The 19537-nt window shown below is 38.1% G+C and overlaps 2 protein-coding genes and 1 pseudogene across 5 annotated transcripts; 1 reads left to right on the plus strand and 2 right to left on the minus strand.

Moving 5' to 3' along the window:
* Nucleotides 1-244: 244 nt before the first annotated feature.
* On the minus strand, nucleotides 245-2123 carry LOC113688397 (protein DETOXIFICATION 41-like; annotated as a pseudogene).
* A 1325-nt stretch (nucleotides 2124-3448) lies between these two features.
* Nucleotides 3449-19217, minus strand: LOC113688324 (auxin response factor 6-like). 4 transcript variants are annotated; one of them, XM_072048242.1, is made up of 15 exons: nucleotides 19012-19216; nucleotides 18743-18855; nucleotides 17979-18077; nucleotides 17821-17877; nucleotides 17573-17731; nucleotides 17380-17464; nucleotides 15420-15510; nucleotides 14463-14627; nucleotides 14241-14363; nucleotides 7943-8018; nucleotides 6915-7062; nucleotides 6457-6803; nucleotides 5680-6270; nucleotides 5241-5431; nucleotides 3449-3915 (listed from the first exon to the last, which is right to left on the minus strand). In XM_072048242.1, exons 1-15 carry the CDS (start codon nucleotides 19058-19060, stop codon nucleotides 3711-3713), a joined length of 2499 nt encoding a protein of 832 aa, XP_071904343.1. In that variant the 5' UTR covers nucleotides 19061-19216; the 3' UTR covers nucleotides 3449-3710. The 4 variants fall into 4 exon arrangements, with proteins under 4 accessions (XP_071904343.1, XP_071904341.1, XP_027061929.1 ...); XM_072048240.1 differs by having other exon boundaries at nucleotides 3449-3475; nucleotides 3691-3915; nucleotides 5680-6803; XM_027206128.2 differs by having other exon boundaries at nucleotides 5680-6803.
* Nucleotides 8988-10956, plus strand: LOC140006409 (uncharacterized). Its single transcript, XM_072048243.1, has 2 exons — nucleotides 8988-10380; nucleotides 10716-10956. Exons 1-2 carry the CDS (start codon nucleotides 9303-9305, stop codon nucleotides 10748-10750), a joined length of 1113 nt encoding a protein of 370 aa, XP_071904344.1. The 5' UTR covers nucleotides 8988-9302; the 3' UTR covers nucleotides 10751-10956.
* Nucleotides 19218-19537: the final 320 nt, after the last annotated feature.

Genomic DNA, 19537 nt, shown 5'->3' on the forward strand with positions numbered 1-19537 from the left:
TGATGGTTCACTCACTAATAGAATTCTATAACAATACACACTTTTAAAGAAAACAATTATCATGTTTAAATTGTATTTTAAGTTTTGAAATTTTGTGGTTGACAGCTTTAGCTACCTGAAATATATGGCGCAGAACATTGCATGATTGGCTTGAAGAACTTGGATGATTAGGTACTTTAAACAAACATTTACATCCCTCAGAGATCCAGTTTGTTCTTGCAGCAAGGATAAACAGTGTGAGTGATTGCAGAAAAATTCGGACAATTATTCCCCACCAAATTCCCTGAATGAATTGGGTTAAGAGGACATACTGTTTTTCAGGACATTCATCTGATAAACAAATGCTGATTGTTAAACAGGAGAAATAGATAACTTAAAACAACTCCTGAGCTGGTCTTGAAGCATAGAACACATCCAATTGGAAGACCAATGATATATAGTAGGTAACCAAGTTAAGATAGCCAACAACAGTTTGCCATCCACTCCCAATGGCCACCCCTGAAATTTATACAATATGTTACTGAGTATGCATTTGATGTCTCAACTTGAACAAGCACTAAGCTGCTCAAGGAACCTTACCAGACAGTATGGGTTGAATGCCATTTGAGAAGACAGAGATGGCAAGCAATGGTGTCAACTCTGGCACAGCCTTAATGAGAAGAGCGTCGCTGGTGAAAAATTTCACTCAGTCCAACCCTAAATATCAGCATTATTGCTGCCAAAATTATATTTATTAAAGTGCTGGTTGTGGTTACAACAATGACTGAGAACTTTGCAACCATTGGATGGCCTGATCCAGGTTCGTTACTGACTCGAACGCTGCATTAGTGTACCAAAATTAATCAATTTATTGTCCATATGAACATTTGCTCTTTAATCCTGAAAATGTAAAGCATCCAGCAGAATGTAAGAAGGTAGTTATTCAGTGAATCTCATACCTTGCTGCAGCTGATACCCCAAGCATAAACATCATATCCCAGTTCCGGTAATTCATGCTGTCATTTCACTTAAAACGTGAGCATTACAAAATCTGAAGAAGAAAGTATAGAGTTGTAGTCAACTTTACCATATAGAAATGGAGTCTAGTGCAATTGCAGGATTGGAAAGGAGACCTGATATGGGAACAAGACCTTGGGGGTACCATATATCCAAAGCTGCACCATCAACAAAGCCTCACAAATCAATTTTGCAAGGAGTTTTGAAACTCATTTATGCATGTGAAAAAGAAAGAATGCAATGAACATACCATAACATAACAGCAGAAGCAATGTTTAACTTGAAATAAGGCCAAATGCCTTTGAAAGCCATTATGGAGAAACCTGTCCGAGTTTCTTTGCAGGATGGACTAAGAAATATGTAAATTCCATGGAACAGGACCAGCAACCACCAAGAAAAACTAAGCGATAGAGAAGCTTCCAATAGCCCATAGTTAAGGACATCAATTGCCAACCAAGTCAATAGGATGTGCATGAGGAACACACCAGCAGCAATATAAGCTACCTGGAGAAATCTTTGCATCAGGCAATTTATGGCAAATGCATAAAGTTGGAGAATCAGCCCTCAAGCAAAAATTTGGCCTTGTTCTGCTATATCATTTGATTGCCCCTATTGCTCTGAGGAATGCACCAGAGTACCAGTGTAGGAATGTCAGGACAAAAGCTGCAGCCATGTACAAGACAATTGCCCTCTGACGAATCATTCCCATCGCTGAATAGCGTTTTGCCCCATAAGCTTGGCCACAAACCATATTGTTAATTCATATTGTTAATTCTGAGCTGTATTATCAATTGTTTTTTCACTTTTTAAGCTTTTTCCTATGCTACACAAATTCATATAGAAGTGTGGACATTAATCAGCGAGATTATTAATAGCATAAAACCAAAAAATGTTGATGAAGCATACATATACTCATCTCACAGGAATAATCAGAGGTTTCCTACAGCCAGTCCGTTATATGAGTATTAATAATCAGAGGATTGACTGGTTGGTACACGAGTTTATCTGCAACTAATTAAGTTTACATTGTTAGAGAATGTTAAGGTGGATACTTGATCCTATTCCAAGAGTCGTAGGTCGTTGAATTAATAGCACATATTCTATTCCTGGATGAATAGGAGGTCATTGTCGCCAAGGTACCGTCCAGATATAAAAGGAAGATGGCTCAAGTTTCAAGTCTCAACTAAGGATGCAAATAACTCGAATCGAGTCGAATTTTAACCTAATCGATCCGAGTCTCAAGTTAATTTTACGAAACTTGAACTCGAACTTAAAAAAATAATAATAATTTTTTTAAAAAATGAATAAAATAATAATTTTTTTAATAAATAATAAAATATTAAAAATATATATGTAATTTTACTATTAAAATAAAAAATAATATATATATAAAATTAAGCTCGCAAGTTTGGTATTTTTTAATTCAAGTTCAAGCTCGAGTTCGATTTGATTAGCTCGCACTTGATTCGAATTCGATATTAACCGAGTTCGACTCGAGCTCGTATCCGATTTGCAATCCTAGTCTCAACTACCAGTCCAAGGCTTCAAGCTTCAAAAACTTCAAACACCCATTATTATGGCACTAAAATTTGACTGCAAACGAAGTGAAAGGCAGGCAAAGGACAGAAGACAGTTGTACGGTCAACACTAATCCATTAATACCAAAAGCAATGGCGAAAATTGCTGTGTACCAGAAATCAAATCTACCTTTCCTAGTTTCAACAACAAATGTTGCCTTAAAGCACGCGAGTTTTATTCCTTTCTCTTTGACCCTTTTTCTTCTATTCTTCAATATGTAGAAGCAGAATGAACATGTACACATTTCGCTACCTTATGAAGCAAATAATCAGAACTCCCAACTTTATTCGGCTTCAAGGAATTAGCTTCATTCATGCGAACTTGGGTATTTGACTTGTTAACAATAAATCCAGGAAAAATAACTAGTGGATCACTGAAATAGTTGTCCAACTCCAACATCCTGGGAACGAGTTCAAAGCAGCAACTAGCGTTTTCAGTGGCAATTTATTTTCCTAGTTAACATTTCAGCACGGATAATCACCATGTTATTATGGAAATCACCATAAACCAGCATTCAAGAAGCCTGTCAATCATCAACGTTCAATTGCAAAGGTCAACCGTAAATTGGAAAAGATTAAAAGAAAAAAATGACTTCAGAATAAGAACAATGAAAACTACACGTACAAGAAACTCAAGCTTCTGAACAAAGCTAATAAACGTAAGCGGATGAAAGCCTTCAATTTTCACCCACGCTTTTCCAGAAATACTTCAGCTTAAAGTGCTCAAGGGATACTTGGAAGTGTGCTCTGCTCAAGCCTTTTGGCTTCCACACATTTTCTACACTCTTAGTCCATGCTAAATGAGCTAAAACGACATCATTCATGCTTTGAGATCCTAGAGAAGTTAGCTAGTTTCGTTCTGGATACTGACCATGTTGGCATCATCACGCGGTTTGATCGCCCTATATAATCGAAGGCAAATACAAATGGAGTATCAGATTATCATTTACACGGTCATTCTCTAAGAATACAAGCTTCCGATGCACTTCGACTAATTGGATGGTCAAGTTACATTACATCCCCACTGACCTAAGGAGTACAAAAGAAATATACTGATGCAAAGCGAGGTCAATGGTACAACTGATATTGTACAAATAACCTGTAGAAAATTACTGACCCACTAGGAATTGCAAGTCATCAATAGTGCAGTGATCCCACGGATGGGATCCCATTCATGCTATTTCTGGTTTCCTTCTGGCTCATATAATCATCGCAGCTATTGCCGCTGCTGGGAAGCCTATGCAGTGGAGCAGAATTAGGAAGGTCAATGCCCTCCTTTCCCATCTGCTGCACTTCAAGGGGAGACAGTATCTTGATATACCAGACATTGTTTACAAACTCCCTGCAGAAAGCAACAAAAAATACCAGCTTGTCAAACATATACGGTTGTGGTTTATATCGTTGGATGAGAACAGTTCATTTTGCCAAGTTAAACATGCTGCATAGCAATTAACAAGGATTACCAACCAGTAAAATTCTGGAAAAGCCCTGGAACTTTTCTCGTATTGCATGCAGGTATTGCAATTAATTAACTATAAGCCACTGAAAATGTGAACACAGATGAGTACTAGTGCACTGATTGTGCTAATAGGTTGCATAATAATACCCGTTTTGGGTTCAGGAGAACAGCAAGATCAAATCAGTAGACCTCTTAATGAGTGAAGCATCTTACTAAAAGATTCCCATGAAATTTGGATATATTGAATACATTCAAATTTGTATAATTGAGACAGAAACAGAACAGATGGAACCAGGAGGAGGGGATATCATGCTTCCTTTAGTTTGGTTTAATCATTTTGTGAGCCAAACCATTCACATCAACTTGGAAAAAGGATAAAATAGAACATATCTGTGTGGTGCATTTCTTTAACAGTTTATGCACTTTGAGCCATTCAGCTAACTAAACAAAGTATACCCATCTCATATATCCATGCATGTGCGTGTGTTTGTTTTTGTGTGTGTGTGTGAGAGAGAGAGAGAGAGAGACCGACAGACAATATAAAGTAAAAAATAGTCCAGGGAATCAGGAAGTTGACAAAAAATAGCATCTAGTAACACCCACCGCGAATTTCACAAACTTGGAATGGACAATTCTACAAAGAAGATAAGAAGCAAGAAAGTACATGGCACCAATGAAACTACAGAATATATCCCCATATATAAGAAGCTCCTAAATTCATGGTTGAAACTTGGTGAGCCTCATTAAATCAAATAACAAGAAGCTTTATACAAAAGACATAGTTCTCAAACATGGCTCACACATAACCACCATCCCATTGGTTAAATTCTTCTCCTGTTTTCTGAAAGAAACCAAAACTGCTAGTGTTGGTTTCATTCAATTCAATTCATGTCAAAGTTAGTAAAGGCTAGTTAGTCCCTCTTTTCTTGCTAGGCAACTATGTTCTGCTTGCATACCAACCTAAATGCCTAAGTACTAAATTACTATAGATAAAACAGTATTCATAACAAATCTAACGTTTCAAATTGGCAGAATGCTAAAATGGGGTCCCTCTAAAGGTATCACAAGCATGCAGACCATTTTTCAAAGACTACAACATTAGAGAATCACCAATACAAGTACAAGATAATTAAGATGCTCATGTGTACACAAGGCAACATTATTTCAGCAAAAACAAGAAAAATTGCTAGAAACTAATGAGTGCTTACTGCCAAGGGTCATCACCGAGGAGAAGAACATCATTCTCTCGGTCAACAAATACAAGCTGCCAGCCTGATCTCTGAGGGTCCTCCAACAGGCCTTCAAGGCCAAACATGCGAGCCAGTTCACTCCGCAGCTCATGGTAGCTGCTAAATTTGGAGATATCAAGCGATCGTCCGAAGGACCCTGATTTGTGAACCTGTCGAAGTAGACTACCATCACAAAATACTCAACAGTAAAAAGAATATCTTACTGCTCCACTCATAAAAGAATTTATGGATATAATGAACCAAATTCAAAGGATCATCTACCAAGTCACAAGTGCAGGATCTCAAACACAGAATCAAAGAAGTCAAGTTTTCAGCTTATGCTCCTGATAACTGACAGATTAAAATGAAAGACATACGAAAATTTGGACCAATATACTTGCCGGCTTAACAAGCTTACCTTCACAAAGGTTTTAGTTGGTGGGTTTGCTTGGTCCACGTTTTCAGCGGACTGCATGAAGACTGATTCATCCATACAACTTGAGGTGGTCATGTCTGAACTAAGTGGCAAATCAGTGCCCAAAGCACTTGTATATGTAGAGGTAGCAAATGGTACAGAAAATGATTCGCTTTCACCACTACCATTTATAAGATGTGAAATCCCATTTTGCAGCATAAGGGAGGAGTCACTATTAATTCCAAACAAACCATTGTTCTGAGAATCAGTCATTCCTTTAAATTGCGCAAATTCTCTACCTGAAACAGGAGGCAATAAAGTGGAAAGGTCAGAGACCTTAGAATCAGGTGTTGACATGTTGTCTGCCCGGGCTGCCACGGACTGAGTAGCTCGAGAAGAGAGCTGAGAGTCCAGTGCAATTCTCTTTGATGAAGAGGAAGGAGAGGCTAGAGAGTAGACGCCATGCATGTTGAGTAGGTGAGATGCTCCATCACTGGAAAATGAATTAAGAAGACTCTGCATTGAAGAACTATTAGTGCTTGTTACATGATTGATATCAGAGAAGGTCTGCTGCTGGCATGTTGAACCCAAGGCCTGCAAAGGTGACAATTGGGATTGGGTAACAGACTCTATTGTAGAGAAGTTTGAGACGTTCTTCGAGATTTGTTGCTGCTGCTGAATTTGTGCATGCAATTGTTGTGAGGGCTGAACTCGCTGCTGTAAATCACAAGAGAGATGACGCTGCAACTGTTGCTGTAAAAGCTGAGCCTGAGCAATTACCTGGTCTTCTGGAAAGCTTTGGATAAAATTTTGCTGAGACTGAGATTGCTGCAACATCTGACTCTGAACAAGTGAAGCAGATCCACTGGAGGTATTCTGTGAAAACGGCAGAAGGGACTGATTTGCAACCTTGGAAGGATCAAAATTTCTTGTTTCTTGGAGTGCAGCAGCTGTCATTGCTTGATAGATATCCGGCTGCAAACCAAGCACAGAAGCATCAAGCCGTGGCTGCATCCAGGGCGTAGCACCAAATCCTTGAAAATTTAGTGACTGAATCCCCTGAGCCCCAATATCACCTCGAAGCCATGAAAGTTGGGCATTTATGTTCATATCACTGCTGTTGAGGCCTGATAATGAAATATCAAAAGGATCAGAATCAAAGACTTAAGCCCAAAATGAATCTGCATATATTGCAAAACTAGATTATGTCAAACTACATGTTAGGAACTAAAGCCAACCTGGTAAGGAGGGTAATCCTGACGGCCATGGTCGTTTTAGTCTAAGGGAGAATGGAGAAGGATACATAGGGAAAGTAGTCAATGGTTCAATCTCCCACAAGGAAACTCTAGGCTGCCTCTCCCCTGCTGTTGATTCATCCCATCCAACCTGCATAAGCAGAAGAACATGTCAGATATCTGGTTCAACAGTATTCATCACAATATACAAAAATGCTGCTCTAGATAAAGGAAAAGAAATTGTTTGCTTTATATATTGTGTAGAAATAAGAATGAGCTGCTGTCTGATTGACTTATGCTACGTCAAGGGAAATTGACTCCGACATTAAAGACACTGACGTACAAGCCACAGAAGAGGCAGCTAGACAAAGGAGTTATGTATTATACTGTATATGGTTGAAATTAATGGAAATTGTATTCATGCGATCATCAGGACCATTCTTCAAGCTTAATAACAATTGCTTAGAGAATCTGTGATTTTGCCAATTTCATATGGAACTGACAAAGCAAGTTATAAACTAGTAAAGTTTGTTTTAACTTTTATACAAAACACATATTGAAGGGACAAACATTATTTCTTGCTTAGCAAATATAGAAGATGATGACAGATTAATCAGACAAATGAGTTGAATGTCTTGCGTGATTATCTAACCGAATCCCCATTGATAGCTGGTGAAAGGAACAAAAGTTTGGGCTGTTGGTAGAGGGGAAGCACTGTTTACTTGAAGTCACCCTTCCAAACCTGGGAACCTTTTGGCTAATTATAGTGCAAAACCAATAAAGTTTTTGGAGAGAAAGTGCACTTAGACATCATGACCACGCTACAACAGTTATCTATTACCAACCAGACACAAGCCCCAGCTTTCCCTCTCCTACCCCAAAGACGAAAGATCAGAACAAAAAAGCTAAAATAACAAAGACAGACAATGTTTTGAACATTAGTTACTTGAGCATATATAAACGCCAGTATAAGTCTAATTTACACAGGCATCCCTCCTCTCCATGATCACTCTTAATAACTCGTTACAAACCTTCACAGATCGCCAATGTGAATTTGGCCAGCGAACAGGATCTAGATCACTAATGCCAGTAATTGTTCCCATGTATCTGCATTGAACAGGATATAACATGTTAGAACAGTTCATATCATATGCTGTGGCATGCAAGTTAATTTGCCTGACAATGGGAGTTTATGAGTACCCCATCCTTTATCAAAATTAATTACATGGTGACCATATTCAGTCACAAACATGTGCCCAAAAGATCTTTTATTTTTTAAACAATAACTGTATGTAAATCCATCCTTTCTCAAACCTGGATATTTAAAAAGAAAAAAAAGCTTAAATTTAGAAGAGATCACAATCTTGGTCTACAACAAGACTTCAAAAGCAAAGCAAATTAGCAACATAATAAAAGCAGCACAAAACATTCATTAGAACCAACAAAAGACTGTCCTGCATGATGTTCTACTCAGGAAAACCATCATTTCGACAACAACCATACTGCTCATACAATCTCCATCAACCCTACTCAATTGCAGAGAGGAAAAAAAAAAAAAGTCAATGCTGCCAAATTCCCTTCCTTTGAAAGCTAAAAAGCAACTAAGATATGGTCAGGGCTTAAGCAAAGAAAATTTTCCACACTTTGCCATTTCAATAGGAAGGTGGAACCAAGAGAGAGAACACTAATATGTTGTCATGGATTCAACCCCAGAAGAAAATTTGAAATCACAGGCACTGGATGTTTCCAAAGCATGGTACAGTTTGAGCTGCCCTAAATTTTGCGATTCCATTAACCAAAACAGGTTGCATGACATCCATTTCCCCTAATCATGTAGCAAATATCAATACTAACTTTTGATTCCCCAGTAGCTTGTTTATACATTCAAAAAGCAAGCACAAAAGCAACTTGAACAAGCAAATTAATGCAAGATGGTCATTGAAATTTGAGTTAAAACAAATCGCTTGCCAAACTCCAATTCCCAATTTATCCTTCTTTCTCTACATGATTGTAACAATTGTAGCACCTATCATGTTCCTGCGCTTCCTTAGTGTCGAAGATATTATCTCCTATGATTATGGGAGATATTATCTTCCATAATTACCTCCCATAATTATGGGATTTTATTGCTTATGATCAATCAAGTTTGATTGCTTATGATCAATCAAGTTTGAATAGATAGGATATGAGTTGATTATGTAATCCCTAAAATCATGGTTCTATTACCTTAAGTGGTGGCAGAACTATGATAGGGTTGTCCTATATATGCCTACCTTGTAAGCATATTTAGTGTGTGGGAAAATAAAGAAAAGGAGAGGTTTTTGTTCATTTTTTCCTTTTCTGTTAAAATTTACATGGTATCAGAGCTCCGGCTCTGTACCAATTCCTGTCATGAACTACCGAGCAGCCATGACTGGATCGACTGCTCACACAAGAGAAGACTCATCCTCGTCTTCAGTAGTTATCCAAACTACAGATTACTCCGCTTCAAATTCTTCTTCCCTACAAATAACCGTTCATAAATTAAATGGTTCCAATTATCTGGAATGGGCTCAATCTGTAAAGCTGGCTATCGATGGCAGAGGTAAACTCGGCCACCTTACTGGAGAAATTCAACAACCAGCTGCTGAAGATCCCAATTTGAAGAGATGGCATTCAGAGAACTCTCTAGTTATCGCTTGGTTGATAAACTCTATGGAACCAGCGATAGGAAAGCCGCACTTATTTCTGCCCACAGCCAAGGATGTGTGGGACGCTGTCCGGGATATGTATTCCGATATAGAGAATTCGTCTCAAATTTTCAATCTCAAGACGAAATTGTGGAAATCAAGACAAGAAGATAGAGATGTTACAACCTATTACAATCAGATGGTAACTTTATGGCAGGAATTGGATCTTTGTTATGAGGATGAATGGGACTGCCGTGCAGACAGTGTTCGATACAAGAAACGGGAGGAGAACGACAGAGTCTATGTCTTCTTGGCTGGACTAAATCAAGAACTCGATGAGGTGCGAGGTCGTATTTTGGGCAGGAAGCCTCTCCCCTCCATTCGTGAAGTATTTTCTGAAGTCAGAAGAGAAGAATCCAGGCGTAAGGTGATGCTGAAGTCATCACCAAAGTCCAAGGCAGAGGATGAAGTTGAGACTTCAGCATTGGTTTCTAAGGGGACAGATTTGGACGGGGATAAAAGAAGGAAGCCTTGGTGTGAACACTGTAAAAAGTCGTGGCACACAAAGGACACATGCTGGAAATTACATGGGAAACCATCGAATTTCAAGAAGAAAAATGGAGGTGATAGCAAGGTGTTGCAGACTGTGAATGAGGATTCTCAAAAGCAACAAACTAACTTTGAGACACCAGCCTTCACAAAGGAACAATTAAGCCAACTGTACAAACTCTTTAAGTCTCCACAATTTTCAGTCACTGAGCCAAAAAGCTTCACTCCTTTCTGTTCTTTTGCTAAAAATGGTAAACCTTTTACTATTGCTCTTTCATGTAAAACATCAAATGCATCTTGTCCACGGGTTATATGGGTTATTGATTCTGGGGCCACTGACCATATGACTAGTGTGTCACAATTATTTTCTACCTACAGTCCATGTGCAGGCAATAAAAGGGTCAAGGTTGCTGACGGATCATTATCCGTCATAGCTGGCATAGGTTCCGTTGTCATCTCTCCTACTCTAACACTTCATAGAGTTCTTCATGTTCCAAAGTTATCATGCAATTTGCTGTCCATAAGTAAATTAACTAGGGATCTCATGTGTCGGATTAATTTTTTCCCCTCTTTTTGTGAGTTTCAGGAACTGACCACGGGGAGGATGATTGGATGTGCTAGAGAAAATGGGGGACTTTACTTCCTTGAAGATGGATCAGATATGACAACACCAATCAAAAACACATGTTACGGGTCTGTCTCTATTACTAGTAATAAAGAGATTATGTTATGGCACTTTAGACTAGGACATCCTAGCTTTTATTACATGAAATACTTATTTCCAGATTTGTTTAAGAATAAAGATTCATCTTCTTTTCAATGTGAAATCTGCGAATTGGCTAAACATCATCGGTCTACATTTTCTATACATCCTTATCAGCCCTCAAAACCGTTTTTTCTATTACATACTGATGTTTGGGGTCCCTCTAGAATTTCAACTTCATCTGGAAAAAAATGGTTTGTTACATTCATCGATGATCACACAAGAGTTTGTTGGGTGTATTTGTTAAGAGAGAAATCAGAGGTTGCAAGTGTGTTTCAAAAATTCTACAGCATGGTTTTGACACAATTTCAAGAAAAAGTCAAAATTGTTCGGAGTGACAATGGAAAAGAATATTTCAATAAAATTTTGGGAAGTTTTTTTCTTGAAAAAGGGATTGTGCATCAAAGCTCCTGCAATGATACCCCACAACAGAATGGGGTAGCTGAAAGAAAAAATAAACATCTTTTAGAAGTGGCGAGGGCATTACTTTTTTCAAGAAATGTTCCTAAATATCTATGGGGCGAAGCAATTTTAACTGCTACATATCTCATAAACAGAATGCCCTCAAGAACCTTGAATTTCCAAACTCCTCTGAATTTTTTCAAAACCATTTATCCCATGTCTCGATTAACATATGAAGTCTCATTAAAGGTGTTTGGGTGCATATCCTTTGTTCACAATCATGAACAAGGTCGAAGTAAGTTAGACCCTCGAGCAAGAAAATGCATTTTTGTTGGATATGCACCCACGCAAAAGGGGTATAAATGCTTTGACCCCATTTCGAAAAAAATGTTTGTAACCATGGATGTAACATTTTTTGAAGATAAACCTTTCTTTGGAGATCCTCTTCAGGGGGGGACTCGGCATGTAGAAGAACTTGTAGAAGATGATGATGTTTTTCGTATTGCAAATCAAATTCCTGATCAAAATTTTGTTGATAGGAGAATTGATTTTTCTGATTTTTTAGAAGAATCTGCAGCACAATTTCCTCAACAAGAATCTTTTCAAGATAATAATTCTAAAACAACAAATGACACTCTTCAATTTGCCCGTCAAAAGGATTTTGAAAAACGTGAAAAAATTGATCAGGGATTAGAAGAGGATCTCTTGTCTTTAGTGCCAATAACAGAGTCGAATTCTCTTAGTGAAAGAGATGGGAATGTAACTGAAAAAACCTTGAAAACCTATGTCCGGAAAAATCATCGAGGAAAAGATAAAGCTCCCCCTTCTCTTCACGACAAGGAATCCGAACCTAGGACAGAATTTAATGTTTTTGAGTCATTAGATAAAGTTTCCTCTGATTCAAAGATTGCTGATTTGGATCTTCCTATTGCACTTCGAAAGGGAGTGCGTTCTTGTACCAAACACCCTATGACTAACTATGTCTCTTATGAAAAGTTATCCCCTACCTTCTTGACATTTACTTCACAACTTTCTTCTGTGGAAATTCCAAAGAATGTACAGGAAGCATTACAAGTTCCAGAGTGGAGAAAGGCTATTGAAGAAGAGATGTATGCTCTTGAGAAGAATCACACATGGGAAGTAACAAATCTGCCACAAGGGAAAAGGACAGTAGGATGTAAATGGGTCTTTACCATCAAGTATAATTCCGATGGGACATTGGAACGGTACAAAGCTCGATTGGTGGCTAAAGGGTTCACTCAAACCTACGGGATCGATTATCTTGAAACTTTTGCTCCAGTGGCAAAATTAAACACTGTTAGGGTGCTTCTCTCAATAGCAGTAAACCTTGATTGGCCGCTCCAACAACTTGATGTCAAGAATGCATTTTTAAATGGTGATCTGGAGGAAGAGGTGTACATGGAGTCTCCCCCTGGATTTGAAGGGAAGTTTCAGTCTAGAGTTTGCAAGCTAAGAAAATCGTTATATGGTCTCAAACAATCTCCTAGGGCCTGGTTTGAAAAATTTACTAGGTCGGTAAAGAATCAAGGCTATACCCAAGCTCAGAGTGATCACACCATGTTTGTTAAACACTCCAAGGACGGGAAGATAGCAGTACTCATTGTGTACGTGGATGATATCATCCTCACAGGAGATGACTTAATTGAGATGGAACGGCTGAAGAAAAGTCTTGCTTCTAGCTTTGAAATCAAAGATTTGGGAACACTACGATATTTCTTAGGGATGGAGGTAGCTCGGTCCAAGAAGGGCATTGTTGTGTCCCAACGCAAGTATGTTTTGGATCTTTTAAAGGAAACAGGGATGAGTGGATGTCGACCTGCAGACACTCCTATGGATCCGAATCACAAGTTAGCAGATATAAAAGATGGAACACCAGTTGATACTGCTCGATACCAAAAGTTAGTAGGCAAGCTAATTTACTTGGCTCACACTCGTCCTGATATAGCTTTTTCAGTGAGTGTTGTGAGCCAGTTTATGCATTCTCCATATGAAGAGCACCTTGATGCAGTATATCGAATTCTGAGGTACTTAAAAAGTACTCCAGGAAAGGGATTGTTCTTTAAAAGAGGAGATCGAAAGACCATTGAAGCTTATACAGATGCTGATTGGGCAGGATCAGTCATTGATAGAAGATCAACCTCGGGATATTGTACCTTTGTATGGGGCAATTTGGTTACTTGGAGAAGTAAGAAACAAAGTGTTGTAGCTCGTAGTAGTGCAGAGGCAGAGTACCGAGCTATGGCTCATGGTGTGTGTGAGATGTTATGGCTGAAGAGAGTTTTAGGGGAGCTGAAAAGACCTATTGAACTTCCAATGAGGCTCTATTGTGATAACCAGGCGGCAATTAGCATAGCTCATAATCCTGTGCAACATGATAGAACCAAACATATTGAGATTGACCGCCACTTCATAAAAGAGAAACTTGAAGGAGGAATTATCTGCATGCCATTCGTTCCATCAGCTCAGCAAATAGCTGACATTCTCACCAAAGGACTCCTCAGACCAAATTTTGAACTTCTTACAAGCAAGTTGGACATGATAAATATATACGCACCAACTTGAGGGGGGGTGTCGAAGATATTATCTCCTATGATTATGGGAGATATTATCTTCCATAATTACCTCCCATAATTATGGGATTTTATTGCTTATGATCAATCAAGTTTGATTGCTTATGATCAATCAAGTTTGAATAGATAGGATATGAGTTGATTATGTAATCCCTAAAATCATGGTTCTATTACCTTAAGTGGTGGCAGAACTATGATAGGGTTGTCCTATATATGCCTACCTTGTAAGCATATTTAGTGTGTGGGAAAATAAAGAAAAGGAGAGGTTTTTGTTCATTTTTTCCTTTTCTGTTAAAATTTACACTTAGCATGTGAAAGGTAAAAGCACTATTTCCCACATAGAATGAAGGCCTACCTACGAACACTTGATTCTTCTGTTTCAAATAGCATCCGAAAGCGCATGCCAACTGAAACCCTTGTATGATATACAGCCTTAGCATATTTGGCTAAAGGTATAACGAATTCTGATGGACTAGCCCTGAATATACAACAAGATTGTCAGATACTTTCCCTCTCCATTAACATAAAATGTATACGCGGGGAGCACAGAAGGGGGGAAGTATGCACAGAATCTTACCTAGGATTGTAGAATATAGTAAAGCGGGTATTGGTTGCAGCAGCATGAGCTGCAGCAGCAAGAAGACCTATGTGCATGCTATCACTTGATAATACTGAGGAAGGCATGATAGTTTGTGGGCGGCTAGCACGCCTAATCCCCAGAAGCAACTGATTATTTTCATTCCTGGGAAAAAGATTAAAACTTGATCATCAAGTTGATAATGCATCACAAATCCAGAAAGGAATGGCAGAAATTGCTGCATTATTTTTTCCAAGTTAAGCACCTGTTAAGACAAACAGTTTCCTCAAAAAGGCAAAGAAAATGCATGCTTTAGGCTTGAATTCAACAAGCCTTGAGATGGATTTACTTATGAACCATCTCAAGCGGAGACCTAGGATCAAAGTTTAGGTTCTGTTTCTCTAGCTTAAACGAATCAGATTGTTCTATGTAAAAATAGCAACTAATAAGGATAATACTGCAAATAAGGATTATGTTCCTGTATGGACCATATCTTAAGAATTTAACTGTAACTTTACGAAAGTATATCTTGTAAAAAATGAGATTTGTTCCCAAGCAAGTATACTGTCAAATCAAAATCGCTATTAAACTTAACTTCCTGCAGAACTTCAGCTGGATTTAATCCAGAGCATAATTTGTACAGCTTAAGCATATTTCATAGCAGCCCTAGTTGCTTATCCAAACATTAATGCAAAACCCAGGTCCCAAAAAAGACGTAAGGCCTTTGTCAATGACCCAAAGATCCTTGATAAGCATAGTCAACGCACAAAAGTTCAAATACGAAGTTGGCTACATGCTAGGAAATGAAAGAGGAAAAACACCACTTCCCTCCCCAACACCAAGTATTCACCAGCTGAATGAATTATACAGAGGTACAAGATACACATTTCATAGATTAAGAGAGTCAGATGAAAAACACAACTTTGACGTTAACCAGCAGATTGTAGATTGACTTACCAGATAAAAATTACAGAGTCACCAGCAATAAGCCTCTTTGCACTTACAAACACACTCCAACCTGTTGTAAGCAGATGCCTCTTTGGCTGGCCTGCAAATCAGAAAACGCAAGTGAGCAACTGAAAAATATTCAGCATTTAAATCGCCCTATCCAAAGCAATTCCACAAGTGTTCATGACTAGTAACATTGAAGTGTAACTATGATTCCTGCATATCCATGTAATGACTGTAACATGCACTGTTTTATTTTAGATCAGACCACATGATCCAGCTCATCACCAATAGTGGGAAACAAATCTATAGTACTTAGCTTGGAGAGACATCCATAGTCAACCCACATAACTGTCACTCATAGACAGTGAGATAATGTTTGAAAGTTTATCAACCTGGCAATTAAACTAAAATTAAATGAATAAGGTCGCTGCATCCTAACTTATTCTTTGTATTTCATAATATATGCATGAGAGTACTTCTATTGAGAGGAGTTATTAAATACATATGTAAGATGAAGACTCCAAGGTCCTGCCACTTCCAGTAGTCACAATTTGTTTATCACAGTTCACAGCTGTAAATTGATCAGACTTCAAGTCTCTACAAGGCATACATGGCATTGAGATATTTTCACCTTATGAATAGTACACATGAAATATGTAAACCAAAAGGAAGTACAATGCTTCTGGATACAAAGACCTTGAAAGCAAGGAGTTTATCTTGGAAACTTCTCATCATAAAAGATGAAAGCAATGGAAGAGAAGAACAACTTTCAGCTTTTTAATCCATGGAGGAATTTTAACCATGATTAAAGGCCCAATGGTGGTGCACAATTCACAACATTGAAAAGGCTAATGGTGGACCTCATCATATTCAGACTCAACTTTTAGATACATTTCCACGCAGTCAAAGAAAGAGAAGTATTTTGATTCATCAGCTATACAGATTGTCACTGAGAGTTGGAAGCTTCACCAAACTTTCAGGTTCCAACTTAGAATTCTATATTAACTCAACTGGATGAATAATCAATCCAGACTTCAAAATTTACTGATGACTGAATATTGGTATGGCTAAGGCAAATGACTGGAGATGGATATAGGTATTATAGCAAAATTATCAGGATAAGAAAGCTTTCAAGGTTCCAAATGTTAATCAAGCACTAACACGTGCAGTAATATAACTCACAAGCAACTAGCAGCATATTGGTCAAGCAGCCACTAAAGATCAAATCATAACCAGAATGACACATTAGGGAACGGCAATGAAGATGCGGTATTATGAGAACAACATCTTAGCTTGTAACAAAAAGCAAAAAGTCAAGTTAAATGGCATATGCGTACGATGCAGCATATCCAGAGCAGGGAAGAGAAGCGGATAAAAAAGCAAACAAATTAAGTATGAGACCAGATAGCCTCAGAAATCTGGAAGGAGACAAGCAAAGGAATGTCAAAGAACAATTTAAGATGCAGATGACCTTAAACTAGACAAGGAAAGTTTGCTATAGATGAGTGCTAACTGTTCAGTTTCCTTCTTTTAACCAAGTTTCTCTTTTGTTTTGTGAAAGAAAGAAGACAATAGTTCGGAATTATAATGTAAACTGAAAGGCAAGGCAACGGCTGCAGCAATTATGAATTATCTATGTCAATGTCTATGAACTTTAGATCTAACTTCAGCTTTGCCAAAAATATAACTCAATTATTCACAAGATTAAACATTACTGCATGTATGTAAGATAATCAAACAATTTATGTTGCAGGAAACAAAAATGGAAATCATCATGTTCAAAAACATTCATGCACAAGTCAATACAAGAAATTCAAAGCCCCGACAAAAAGTAGGCTTTGACCTACTTTGACTATGTCCTACATCACTAAGTGAAAGTGTCTCACAATTCTCAGTCATTGCAAGCACGTATAAGTATGCCATGAAATTTAATCTTTATCAGGGTTTGTTGGAAAAAAAAACTCACCACGAAAGATATGCCGAAATTTCCATTCATTGCCATGAAGATCTTTTGCAATCAACTCTTGAGCTGGAGGCTGCAGAGTATAATCCTGAAGTATATATTCATAAAAGGATGACGTGAACCAAAGCCACAACTAGCCACGTGTCATAACTAATAAACCAAGAACAGGCAGTGGAGGTATACTAATGTGACCTACAAGAGTAGGAAAAACTTTTTCTGCAGCTCGACGAGGAACAGAAAATCCACCATGAGTACTCGTGTCACTTGCAGTCAGTGTTTTACAGAAGTAGTTAGTTGGCTGCTTGCTTGCAGTGCCAAGTTCAGCAGGTAGTAGACAAACATCTTTTTGCTCTTGCTACAAATACAATTGCAAGGAACCTTAAAATGAAATACATGGTTCAACAGGCAAAAGGAGGCAAACAAAAATATGGCAAATGAACATACTGCACTTAGCGGCTGCAGGGTCATCTGAGCATATACTTCATCAGTTTCCACATCAGCCTGAAAGTACAAATATTCCAATTATAATAACTTTGGCCTAAATATAAGGTCAGAAAAAACAATCAAATTCAAAAAGACAGAGATTAAGTAAGCATACATACATGCATGGTCACATTGTGAAGCTGACATATGAGCTGTGCTGGCAAGCCAGGATAGTTAGGGATATGAGCATCTACCTCCTTGTTGGTTGAGGCAGCAACCTGTTAAAATAAAAGAATGAGGACCAAAATTAAAATAAAACAAGACAAGATTTACCACAAAATTAATCTGGACAAAAAAATTCTGAATGCTTCACTACAAATTTGCTAGAGGGACAACTTCTCACCCTACTACTTTATCAATTATGAAAAACATTTTGTTCAAGAAATGCCACTGAAGTTCTTGACCAAGCAGACAATATTGAACAGAGTCAGTTGATAAAATTCATCTCAAACACTGGTGACCAGCAATTGTACTTTTCCTTATGCAATTAACTAATTTATTTTTATCTCTTAGCTGAAAATATGTTTGTTCTCTTGGTGAAGGAGGAAACTGCAACAAGTCATAAATTTCAAAAGAACTAACATTCAATTATGGCATCTTAAAAGGAGTAGAAGAGCAAGAAATCCGGCTGACTTCATCGGACCAAAACAAGACGCAGTCAAACAAAGTCATCTGCATCCAGTCTTTGAGGAAAGTAATATGTTAACTTAGCACCATTGAAGAGGCCTACTAGAATGGAAGTGCAAGTATACGAAATTCATGTATATCGCAATTTACAACAGAAAATCAATTTCTTCATACAATTCCACAAAAAGAGGTTACTAATTCATAATGCGCTAACACCTAAAATGCATTCACAAAAACCAGGGTACGGCAGATTTACCTGCTCACTATGACCTTGAGGAAAATACACTACTCGGCTTCCCACAGCTGGAAGGGACACCAACGGGCCAGCACAAGCATGCCATAGCTCTGCATTCAAGCACTTCTTCTCCCCTGTAGCCCATGAAATCATGGTTCACCAAAGAGTCAAAAATTTTGCCAAACAACAACTCAAACCAGAATTTTCTTAAACAGAATTAACTATTTTAACTCAGAGAATATGTATGCAAAATTGCAAACCAAACAAAGGAAATGATATGGGACCATTACCTTCCTCTGGCTGAGGAGGAGTACTCAACCCTGGAGTAGATAACCTCATTGCAGAATAACCAAAACCCACCTAATAAAAACACTACCCTTTTCCAGAAAAAAAAAAAAAAAAGAAAAACCCCCAAAAAAAGTTCCAAAAAAATAAATAATAAGAAAACCCAGGTACTAGCAACAGAAGCTAAAAACTACTCCTTTTACCTCCCACCCCCCCCCACCCTCCAGAGAAACACCCAACCAAACACAAGATATACATAGTATTACAACAACCAGTACTAATCACTCATCCAAACCCACTCCAGCAACCAATCACTCCCATTTCCAGCTCCCTTAAGCTCGTCCCACAAGCTTCCAGATCTTCCAAAATGCCAAAACAATGAAAACCCAGAAATTATTTTACCCCAAAAAGTAAAAGAAAACCCCCAAATCTACTCTCCAACCCTTTTAGCACAAACCCAAAAATGGGAACTTTCTGGTTCACAAATCCAGCAGATCTCAAAGCTTCCCTGCTACAGTTTGAAACCCTAAA

This window comes from Coffea arabica, chromosome 5e (assembly GCF_036785885.1).
Source record: "Coffea arabica cultivar ET-39 chromosome 5e, Coffea Arabica ET-39 HiFi, whole genome shotgun sequence".
Taxonomy (NCBI): Eukaryota; Viridiplantae; Streptophyta; class Magnoliopsida; order Gentianales; family Rubiaceae; genus Coffea; species Coffea arabica.